The following is a 12384-nucleotide window of genomic DNA, read 5'->3' on the forward strand; positions in this document are numbered from 1 at the left end:
TTTGTTTAGAGCTATGGGAACTTAATGTAATACAAACAGGGTCATGTTGGCTGATTGTGTAAATATAAACATTGATCACAAACCTTCATGAAAGAAATAATGTACATACTTTAGGTAAAATGTTATGAAATGAAATGCCATCATTAAATTTCAGCAATATGATTTATGAATAAGCCTTAATTGATGTCAGTAAATTCAAACTCTATTTACAGAGGCTCCATCACAAATCTAAATTATCTTCCATTGTGGATTTTCCCATTTTTAAGTTTGTGTGCCATTTTCAGGAAGTAGCAGGAAGCAGGTGATGTTTCAGCTTGAACTGCACGCTTTTGACATGTAATATATTTGTAGCTTAAAATATTGAATGTAATGGCGATTTGCTTTTATGACAATAATGCATATAGGTTGAACAGCAGGAGTGATGTTAATAAAGGATGGAATCCATTTTCCATTTAAGTGGAAAACTCAATCACTTCAAATAAAGAAGCATTTGAACCTGGTCATTCAGTATATTTATTAGACACTAATAATTTGTGCTTTTTGCCTCACACAGAAATTCTGACAGAAAAACATACATTTTATGTAAATGATGTCTTTTCAGTTGTTCTACTAAACATAGTTAAATACATTTTTAACAATTGAACTGAGGTTCTAAATTTTGTACAGTATTATGGTAAATGCTTATACTAGACAGCATGTAGTTTCTATACATTTGCTCAAAATCCATCCCCTTCTTTTTGTTTGCCATTATGTTAAGAAGTGTAAAACCGCACTGCGGTTATGGACACCACTTTATCACAAGTTTACTATTCCAGCATTAAGTGTTGGCAGCTCAAGAGACAAATACTTCATTAACTATGTATTGCATAAAACAAATTTTCTTTTTAGATTTATTTCTGTGCAAACAAGCTGATAATTTTTGAGCAAGTGTAATAGAATTGAGCTATTCATAAACGACTAAAGCAAAGCAAGCATTGACTTAGTCAGATATTATTTGGCATACGTACTGTCTAATAATGAATTATATTGCACAACTTTAATTGTCTAACTTACTCTTCAAATACATTTATTTTACACAGCACTAATAATATGTAGATGTACATTCAGGTCTCTTCTACAACATAGTACATTGTAGTCATATATCTGAGCTTCAACTTTAACCAGTTCATGGTCTTAGCTCTAGTGCAGATTTCTATTAAGCAATCTCAAAAACATGTTTGTACAATATCTACATATTTCTGTGAAATGTGAGTAACTAACTTAAAAGCACTTTTAAATGCTGAATTCTGCCATGTTTAAATCAAATCTGTCCGTTTTTTGTTGTTGATCTAGCGACCATAACAGTTACAAACCTGAACCTGAATCTTTTCATCAAACAGATGTTCCTGAAAAGTTGTTAAGCAAAAAGTATTGTTTGATGAATTAACTGGTTATTCTCACATGATTCTGTTTCTCAGAGTTTAATCACATATGACAGTCAAATGTAGACTTGTTGCGAATGGTTGGTCTCCGTGATGACATCTCAGCCTTTGTCCCTCTGTCCACACAAAGCAGGACATTCCCATCTGAGGCAGTTTCATCAGTCTGGATAGGGGGTAACTGAAAATGAAATATTTTGTATTTATAAGAACAAAACTTAAACAGACATACATATCTAGTCTAATTAGCTAGATTATCTTTGTATATACTGAATGTTCAAAATATCTGAGACATTTTCCTGATGTTATATTTATGCCCCATAGGTATTATTTACAACGCATTTGTTATATAGCATCAATATACGCTTTATGTACTTCATGTAAACCAAGAATCTCTAGTGTTTGTACATTGAAGGCCATTTGTTCTAGACATGTGGCTTCACATTAAAGGATCATTTGATGCATACAACTACTGACATTTCTCCAGGTTTACATTTTTTTTTTTTTCGTACTCACGTCATTTTTGGTCACAGATAGTTTCCCTGCTGATTTGTTCCCTTTAGTTTTGTCTTGTAACCCCAGTTTCTCCATAATCAACTCAATCCTGGATGTGAGGCCTGCCACAGAGCTTTCAATGTGTAGAACCTGCCTGTTCAGTCTGTCATGGAAAGAGAGAGGTAATTCAGATTTTTCTTAAAGTCCATTGTGATTGTCTGTAATTCTTATTTGAAGAACAAAATAGGTACTTCAAGACATTGGACCTTATAAACTGTTCCCGATCCACAGTGGTTTGACTAGAGTGGTTCTTCTGATCATTTGAGGTCATAGTAGGCTTCTCCAGTAAATCTTTCTCATAATTCATTCCAAGATTGTTGAGTTCGGCACAAAGAGCATCCTGAGAAAAATGGAGAAAACAATAATAAAACCCAGCTTTGTTTGAATTTATCTCTATAAACATCTGCTTTACCAATTGTCAAGTCAAAAAAGAAGAAAGTAAAACATTTAATGATATGAAGTTGCCATGTTGATCTTGTCAATCAAGTTACAGCCTGTAGACTACAAACCCTCTTTTCTTCCAGCTCTGTTTTCATCCTCTCTTGTTCGTCTTGGTCTAGAATGTGGTTCCCATCACGGTCAAATCGTGAGAAAGCTGCAGAAATTTCATGATCAGCATGTCCCATCCTACAAGATCATCAGGTGGTGAGGGTTATATTTTGTGCTTGGTGTTGGGATAAGTTGGCATAACATTCTTCTTTTTTATATTTTTGTCACTTACTCCTTCAGAGTTTCTCTGAAGTCCTTGAATTCAATTTCTCCAGATCCAGACCGTAGAGCCTTCTGAACATCTGATATTTTCTCATTTTTAAGTTTCAGCTTCATGAATGTCTTCATATAACTCTGAATTACAAGACAAGATTATGCAGCATTTGTGAAACAGTATTAGTGTTTTACACTATATGTACATCACACTGGGATTTCCTGTTACCTGTTTGATGATATCAGTAATCTGCAGCTCATCTTTTTGGGATGACAGCTCCTCCTTGACCTCAGAGTATGTGTCATTTATGATTGCCAAAAACATGTTCTAAAGAGCAAACACATGAAAAGGTAAGGAGAACACTTGTCTTTATCTTTTTATAATCAAATGTCTAGTGTAGCAGATCATCTTACCAGTAGAACAAAAAAAACAAAGAACACGTAAGTGACAAAATAGATTGGCCCAAGAACTCTGTTTGCACGGTCGATGGCATCATAATCAAAGTCTCCCAGAATAATCCTGAACTGTGTGAAGCTGCAAGAAGAAAAAAGGAGAGGAACTGATTAGTTGACGCTTAATCGTCCTTTTTAAATCTTTGCTGCTGCTGCTGCTTTGTACACCTCTTACATGCACTTGACGAAGGTGCTGAAAGTGTCAACCTCTGTACCAAAGAGCAAATATCCGAGCTGAGCGTAGGCAAAGAACACAATGAAGAACATGACAGCAAATCCCAAGATATCTTTAGCACATCGACCCAGTGTGGAGGACAGCTGAGTCATTGTCTTGTTAAAACTGATGTACTTGAAAACCTAGAGGGACAAGAAGAAACACACAAGTCTTTGAGGATGACAACACAGCCACATAATGTTTCTACATAATAATCTTTCAGAGTAGAAGATGGCAGTACTTTACCTTGATCCATGCAAAGAACAAGTTCACTGCATTCATGTTGTTGTATTGTGTTTGCCAGAATGCCAGAAATTCAAAATCAGCGTAGATACCAGGTTTTTGTAGCAGTTTGCCAAGCAAGTTATCCACTTTGACAGTACGGAAGATATTGAATATGATGGCAACAATGGCGAGCTGGAAAGGATAACAGTGTCACTTCTTTGAAGACTATCGGAACACAGGACGTTTGAATAAAATAACAAATACATTTTCTTACCATTATGACCACAATATCCAGTATGTTCCAGATGCTTTTAAAGTAGGCAAACTTGTGTATTCGCAGTTCAAGAATCTCCTCCACAACATAGTAGAGGATAAACAAACAGAAGACCATCTCGCAACCAAGGATAAAGTAATCCCAATAGGTGATGTAACGAATCAATTTCACTGTTCGTATCTGGTAGGAAGGGATGGCTCCACCAGTCGCTGGGAATTCAACCACCAACCTGCAAGATGTGGACAAAGCTTTGGTCAACCACAAAAATGGCCGACAACTGATAGGTATTGACTTGCCATATATCAGGATTAGAGGGTCTGGACCCAGGCAAGGTACTGACTGCAAAACCTACTGTTGTCAGCTGGCCTTTACCTGATGACACAGAACATGTTGATGTTTGCGTTGTAAGTGGAGAAGTCGACGAAGACTACTCTGGTTCCTCGGTCAAGCCAAAGGTTGTCCACCAGTTCTGTCAGTATGATGGAGCTGTCTTCCTTGGTTTGACTTAGGTCCTGATAGTATCCTGCTCCACTGTAGGTTGTCAGCAAGCCCCAGTGAGAAGAACCCTTGATCTCTTTCTCTGTGTGGTAGGTCCAGCTGCAGAGGAAAAAGACAGTACAAACATAGCTCTAGCCCTAATACTAAAATCTGTCTTTTCTTCAATCAATTCTTGTATTTAACAGCAAACCCAAGGTGACCCTGCAAGCAAAACAGTGAGCCACTCACGCAGTGCCATTAATGAGACCAAAGCTGAGATCATCTTCCTTCTTATCATTGTAGACATCAAAACATCCTATGATCTCATTTTGGAAGTCTTTGTGGACTTTGCAGGAGTTGTTCTTGGTCTTGATCTGCCTCATCCTGGGGACTCCCAGCAGCATGTTCTCATAGTAGATGAAGGATTGGTCTCCATTGTCCATGGACTGGTTATTGTACCATTTAGTCCAGTAGAGGCCATTCAATAATGGTCCCTGGGCATACTGTTAATGTAAAAAGAGGGAGGATACAGTTTTAATTGCACACAGAAGTACGTTTTTATTTGTGTATGATTCAAGTTAAGTTGTCTGGCATTATCACACACTCTCTTCATATTGAAGCTTTTCTCCGTGATAAGTCACTGTGGTGAACATGAATATGGAGTAAAACTCACACTCCAGAAGTCGGCCATGGTGCCAATGGATTGGAACTTAACCCCATTTTCACTGGCTGTATTCACAAACAGGTCCGTCATGGCTTTAGTGTAATAGTAGGTGCTTGAGCTGGTCATACCGTATGTCACTGAAAGACAACGTAATCACATTGTTAATGCAATGTCATTGATTCCTATCTGGCTTTGCTCAGGCTCAGCTCTGAATGTTGCTCAATTCAATGACCCGAAGATAAGACAACTCAGAAGCAGACGTGCAAGGCCTCAATGAAGATTTGTTGTTTAGCTTTGTTAATGCCACAGCAGTCAAAAGGATCCAGATTAGAGGCTGTCATTTGTTTGAAGAGAGAGCACACTGGCTCGACACAAATAGCCTCATCAAACAATGTAAATCTAACCGAGACAAAGCAACAATGGACGAAGCCAAATGCTCTTATCGCTAAAAGGCAAGAAAGCAGTGCTCGTCTCCCTTTCAATCCTAATGCTCAGCTGGACAATGGCTTTCAGGCACAGGGATGGGGAGGGCATTTGTGGTGGGCATTAAAGCAGAGGGAAGCTTTTGATGTTATATCAACAGTCTAAAGTGCTCTTTACAGTGACATCCTCCCAAATATACATGGTGAGAACAAGTCATCAGCATTGTTAGAAAGAGAAAGCATTTGTAAAATGTATATTGAAGTACACAAACGTAGACATAAAGTGCACAAATTTAGACACAGTCAACAAAAATATATGATTCACTTGAACTGAAAATACATTGCATTGTTCTTAATTTGTTAAACCTAGTTGAGTTTTCTTTATCAGCTGTGACACAACATGGATCATTTATGTAGAGCGGCAACAATTAATGAATGAATGAAAATGTCAGCAACAGACATTCATATTGAAAATGAACAAAAATTTTGGATAGTAAGATTAGAATACTTACAGAGACATATATCCACCAGGAACACCATATAAACCAGTAATTCCCGTAATGTGGTTCGGACAAAGAGTTCTCTGTTGTTTGAGGTGTTTTCAGTCAATGTTGTTCTCCACAAACCTACAGAAAATATGAGTTGCTCAAGTTACCATTTATGTCATTATGACACAAAATTATTTATAGAGTTGAAACAGTTTTGAAGACCTATCATGCAAAGGGTATATTGATATCAATCATTGGTAGACAGAAAGCAGCTGATGTTCCACAAAAAGGCCTACAGTGAAGAATTTAAGGTTATAAAAAATATATATATTAAGAGAGGTTAGTTGGTTTTACAGGCAAAGACTGAACCAGTACCAAATAAAGTCTTCAGTAAGATCTTGGCAAGGTGTGATCCATACTCTGGTTGTGCAACTTACATTCAAAGCAGAAATACTCATCACAGTGGGTTCTTACCTTTGATAAAAGAGCAACAGCCTCTACGTTTCTTCACGAGGCTTTGGTCAGCCGACTCTGGTTCTTCTAGGAACGGGCTGGGGGTGTCCAGTTTGTACATGCTGTCCATGGAGCCCTGGAAAATCGGCTGTGGGTTGTAGATGGTGCTGACGGCTCGGGACGGGGGTGGAGGGGAGCCACAGTAGCCCTGGTTTACCCAGGCCCCGTTGCCCATGGCGTCCAACTCACACTCCACCTGCCCGGTCAGGTGGCTGTCGGCACGGTTGTTCAAGCACTTCATGATGCGAGGCACCTGTTTCTCTGTTTGGACTGATGGTGTTCAGGGTCAGGGAGGAAAGTGAAGCAGAGCAGTGCAGGCAGCTTTTGAACACCTGCTGGTGAGATGATTATAAAGAGAGTGGATGACATAAGCTTTGTTGAGGGAGGAGCTGTTGGTCCTCTGCTGGAGCCTTTGAGGTGTTGAGATTTAGACCCAGTTAAAACACAGAGGTGATGACATGGTTGTAGTGGTGTACAGTTTTTAATGGCTGGCTTATGTATGCATGGCTACTTTATGGTTTACCCAAATACTCAAAAAACCAATGTAACCTTATTATGGTCAGTGGTATATTTTCAATTCAACCCCTTTATCAATAAGAGCTTGTATCTTGTCCTAAGCGTGTTTCAAATTTGGGGACATTTTTTCTCATTTGATTAGGTTTTCAGTTCGCAGGTGCCTCTAATCAAGTTATAACTTGGCCAATGTATTTGGTAAAATGAAATGAAATCAACAGAAAACCATGCAAAAAAAAACCCTGGCTACAAACCTATCAGTGAAAGCTGAAATTGTATATATGTATACCCTGCCAAGTTTAAGGAACTTGATTATGTAGCAGTATTCTCTACAAAACCACATAATGACCTATGAATGTGCTGGAAATGTCTTATAAAAGAGAACATTAGCCGTGTTGGAAGGCTTAATAATTCAGCAGTTGAAAGACATTTTAATTTTGTTTGGCCCTCTCAATTACTTCCATGCTGAGCACATTGTTGTCACTATCGATTAACAACTCATCCAATAATGTCCTCCCATTGAGGAAATCAATTATTTGCATGTCAATTCTATTTTTCTGTCACCAACTGTTCGCCGCTTGTGACTGAATTAATTAAGAGCTTAATTGCAGTGTCACTGACGGTCACCGCCTCATTACCATTATGCACTTTTGACTCTGCCATCTATTCATTTTTGGCATGCCAACTGTCAGAAAGCGTTTATTAGGTATGCAAACATTCAATGTGGCGTATGAATCATTATGACCATCTGTATCAGTGTTTGGCACCATGTCTATCGGCCGACGCTCTTTTGCCAACCCAGCAAGGCCCTCTCAACACAAATTACACATGCACTTAAACACCCATGGCTAATATCAATGATTAATGAAGCAGACAAATTAATGGATACTTTAGATATATTTAATTAGGTTTTAGTGATTTTGTATCTAATATCCATTTGCACATCACCTTTCCTTCTATTTATCAGTTCTGTGTAGTTGGAGGCATTAAACCAAGTACACTGGGATCTAAACTAATCTAAAAACAGCACAATTTCAAATGCTACCACCCTAATCAAATCAAATTGCAACTTATAAGATGTGTAGGGTAGTAGCAGTTGGACAGTACTGCTGTAAATGTCCTATACTTAATGCACTTTGGGTCCAGCTATGGACGTTCATGCTTCAGCGGCTCTGAACAGAGCGATTACACACAGCCATTACCACACAATAGAGTTAATTTCTGCTCCCCCGCTGAAGCCCTGGCAGGATCTGGCACACAGGCTTCCTTAATCTGCTGCGGCTTGTGCCACCATTCAAACTTTTTCAAATCTATAACAATCACTTTTCAATGGCTAATGACTGCCATTTAAATGAAGCTGTGTGGCTCCAAAAATGAATATTTGTGGATCACATTCCTTATTATAATAGAGTATCCTGTAACAGAATTGGGTCAATGTAATACTTTAAGGTTATTTTCAAAGAGAAAATTTGAACTTTTTTTTAATAAAGAATACTTTTTATAAAGAATAATTGTACTCAGATTTGAATTCCGATCCCCCAAAAAGCAAAAAGGGAGTCTATTTTAAATGTTGTAGATTGTTCTCCCCACTGACGTAACAGTGTCTTATCTCAGAGCACAGGAGCTCTGAACAAAAGGATGATTTATTCCCCGGGGAGCAGAGCTAGACAGTGCAGTGGACATGACCTGTCATCACTCCTACTGGGAACTTGACACACACAAAACAAAGGATGTGTTGTAAATTACTCTTCCTCATTGATAACTCTGTTTTAATGCTACACAAAGGAGATGAGTGAGATTATGAGGGTTGAAATTCCAGTGCTTTCTAATTAGTTAATTCAATTATTGAAAACTATAAAAGTTTTAGAAATGTACACTTTTGGTCAAATTTATATCATGCAATTAGGATGCAAAACATATATTTTTTAGCATTTTTGTCCGTGGATCAAGTCAAAACTTGTATTGTAATAGCATACAGTAGATGTAGAAGTAATAGCATTTTCCTCTGCAATATAAAAAACCTGTACTCAAGAGAAAATGAAGAAACAAGAGAAATGTTTTTCATACAAAATAGTTTTTATTTTCAATCAAAAACTATAATTCAACAAAATAGAGGTCTGCATGTGGAAAATAACTTCTTGTAAGTCTATTTTTCAACTCTACAAACACGTACTTGGACTTCGACAAAATAGTTACATGTTGATTTTAACTGTGCAACTAATACCACAATGATTTTCTCAGAGTCCGTTAAAAATTGCACAACATTTTAAGGCCATATCAAAATAACTGATAGAAATACACCATTGCCTGTATCTTCAGTACAATCTAATGGTCATTATAACGACACTACATGTCTTTCATTACTATACTTTGAACAAAAAGCTGCTCAACATTGCTGGGTTTCCTAGAAAAAATAAATAAAAGACTTGAAATAGAAGCCTTTCTGATGGTCATACAGATACTAGATAAATATAACGAAAAGAAAATAATGCAATACAAATGTATTTACTGTCTCCTGGATTGGAGGAGAAATCTTCACATTGTCACTCACAACATGACTGATTATCTACCAGAATCGTAGCATTTTCATGCATGGACTTGATGGCCATCGAACTGGTATGAGAACGACGAGTGGATGTACTCCTGTTCAGTAGGAGAGTCGTACCTCATGAGGCAGGGGTAGTTATCAGGCTGCACACAGTCAAACTGCAGGTCCAGCCACTGCTTGTGAGGAGCGTTGTGCCTCCTGGGGTCTGTCAGGATCCGGTTGAGGGCCATGATGTAGCTGAGGGCCATCTGCAGGGTTTCATACTTGGACAGTTGTTTGTCCTGGCCCCATTGGGGAACAACTTTGCGTAAGCGATCAAAAGCTGTGTTCAAACCCTGCATCCTCTTCCTCTCTCTGGCATTTGCAGCCATCCTTCGCCGTGTGACAGTCTCATATTTCTCTGGACTCTTGGAGTCCAGCTCTGAGGACTCGGATCCAGAGTCACTGCAGCTGGGTCGACGGGACTTCATGACTTCTGTTTGAAGAATTAAACCGGTGAATGTCCTCAGCTCAGAAAGACTCAGATATGAGTCAACAGATTGTTCTGAGATGTTTCCAGTTTCAACCTCAAGACTCTTCAGAGGTCTCCTCTGTGTTACAGCCTGACTGATGTCCAAAGCTGATGGTCCAAGCTTTGTGTTGAGTGTCAAATATTCGTATCTCCAGATAGTGGACAGCCTGAAGAGTCCAAGGTGTCTGTGATCCTGGACACAGTGAGGGACCAGCTTTTATAAGGCGGGGCAGATGAACAGGTGGCAGCAGGTGGAGTCCCTGCCCCCGCCCCATCTTCAATATTGCTCATAGAGTAACACACCCATGCAGACTCATAAACACCCACACCCACTCTCAACACACTCACACACACTCACACACACCCACACACACCCACTCTCAATATACACACACACACACACACACACACACACACACACACACACACACACACACACACACACACACACACACACACAAACAAAACCTTAATGAAATTCCAATTATCTTGGGCTGGGCTATCTGGCCATGGCTTCACTCAGAGCCATGTGTCACAAACACCAAAAGTCTACCATCTGGTAGCACAACTCACCACAGCTGATGGTCCAAACAAACTTTTAAAAGGCTAAGATTGTGGATATTTTTCTAGTTTACATTAGAGTCCCATCAACTCGGAATTAACTATTTAGGATTTCTTAGTATTTTTAAACAGAGAATCCACCAATAATGTAATAAATTGATTACTCTCAGGTAAACAGAAACAAATGTCAGTAAATAGCAATTAAAAGTATAATGTTTTATTAAATAGTCATTGTATGCATTATGTCAAAGAAAGGTTTTCAAAGTTTTGGATAAAGTGCTATTGTCTCATTATATGCAAAAACACATCTCACCTAACCATATAATACTTAAGTCATCTAATTGTTCCTTAATAAGTATTTGCGCTTTGTTTTTTAGTTCAAATCTGTTTCTAAAATCTACCCTCCCTTTTTTGCAAGGAACATTTGTATACATTTACCACCTAATAATTGTTATATTTAGCTGTTGTGTCTTTAATCCCGCAAATAAGTCTGAAGTATCACAATTTAATAAATTGATTACAAACTAAATATGAAATCTCTGAAGGTCCCTTGACAATAAAAGCATTCACTTTCATTAAATTACAAAAGCCACTTAAAAGTCTCCTTTCACTTCTCGTGCAACTGGTCTCCATGTGATAATAACCATAATCTGAGATTAGCCTGAGGCAACAGAAGTGTAAGTGTGGCCTGTAACCTGAGGGATTTTAACAGCACATCAGGGGATTAAGGCTCTCAGACAATATGGACCAAGATGGTTTACAGATTACGGCACCATCTGAGATTTGGAGAGTAGGTTTTTTCCTCTAGGGGAAAAATCTTCTAGACATTTCTAATACATGGTAAAAGTTGGTCTGTAAGGGTGTTCATCAGTGCTCTTAATGAATCACAGTATGTGGGATGCATTAATGTTTCTTACGTACTGGGGACCACATGTGAAATAAATAATTGATCTGTGTAGTGGTCCGAGAAAATGAGACAGACAGAATAATTTGTCTGTCTGTCCTCCCCATCTGCCAACATTGAATTCTGTAATTCAGGAGGATCTGAGCAGGTTCCTCCAACTTCAACACACATCCACTCACTCGAACGCACTGCTGATGTCACTCAGGAGCTGTAGAAATCCGATTTACATTCAAAAACACAACATTGGTCTTCAATTTACCATATATAGTTTTACTGAGGTATTCTAGTTTTATACTGCCTTATACTTATTACTCCATTTACAGTTTCAGTACCTTCCAAAGAGAAATATTTTACAAATTACGACAGAAGTCGTCTCGGGCCACTTTTCACATATAGCAGGTCCAGACGTACTCTTTAATTTAGACCCAACATTCCCCATTAGTGACATTGGCAAGAAAAACTATAAAGTAGTTAAAACTCTCAAACAGACTGGCCTAAATACTCTTCACACATTAACACATCAATAATAAAAATAATGATATAGTAATATAATGTACTGTACTGTATATAGTAATGTTGCACCCCAAAAAGTAGACACTCAGCATAATGAGTACATTTTTATATAGCAAGTGCTGTACTATCCTTTTAGGTAACATCTTTGTTTGTACAGCTTTAATACATTTTTGAATACAGGATTTTGTATTTTTAATATAGTCATTTTATATCATGTAATTTCTGCTTATACTTGATTAAAAAAGCTGAATGCTCCTTCTACTTCTGCTGCTATATCTTCTGCGATCATCTTTGTCCTCCTTTGTGAGGACGGACTAGTAGCTCCTGTCACTGTGTATTGACAAACTCAAAGCTTGGGTGTAGAGGCAGGTTATGAATGATTAATAATTGTCGGAGGCCCAGAATAATGCCTCTCTCTGGTACTGGGTC

The 12384-nt window shown here is 38.2% G+C and overlaps 2 protein-coding genes across 2 annotated transcripts; both read right to left on the reverse strand.

Annotated features, from left to right (window-relative positions):
• Positions 1-1788: 1788 nt before the first annotated feature.
• On the reverse strand, positions 1789-6646 carry pkd2l1 (polycystic kidney disease 2-like 1). The gene is made up of 14 exons (XM_062430601.1): positions 6367-6646; positions 5917-6030; positions 4992-5119; positions 4568-4821; positions 4214-4438; positions 3842-4070; positions 3589-3759; positions 3304-3485; positions 3090-3210; positions 2905-3003; positions 2695-2816; positions 2483-2600; positions 2180-2313; positions 1789-2076 (listed from the first exon to the last, which is right to left on the reverse strand). The coding sequence occupies exons 1-14, from the start codon at positions 6644-6646 to the stop codon at positions 1908-1910; spliced, it is 2346 nt and encodes a 781-aa protein (XP_062286585.1). The 3' UTR covers positions 1789-1907.
• Positions 6647-9504: 2858 nt separating this feature from the next.
• atoh7 (atonal bHLH transcription factor 7) lies at positions 9505-9936 on the reverse strand. Its single transcript, XM_062430947.1, has one exon. The coding sequence runs from the start codon at positions 9934-9936 to the stop codon at positions 9505-9507; it is 432 nt and encodes a 143-aa protein (XP_062286931.1).
• Positions 9937-12384: the final 2448 nt, after the last annotated feature.

This window comes from Scomber scombrus, chromosome 12, assembly GCF_963691925.1.
Source record: "Scomber scombrus chromosome 12, fScoSco1.1, whole genome shotgun sequence".
NCBI lineage: Eukaryota > Metazoa > Chordata > Actinopteri > Scombriformes > Scombridae > Scomber > Scomber scombrus.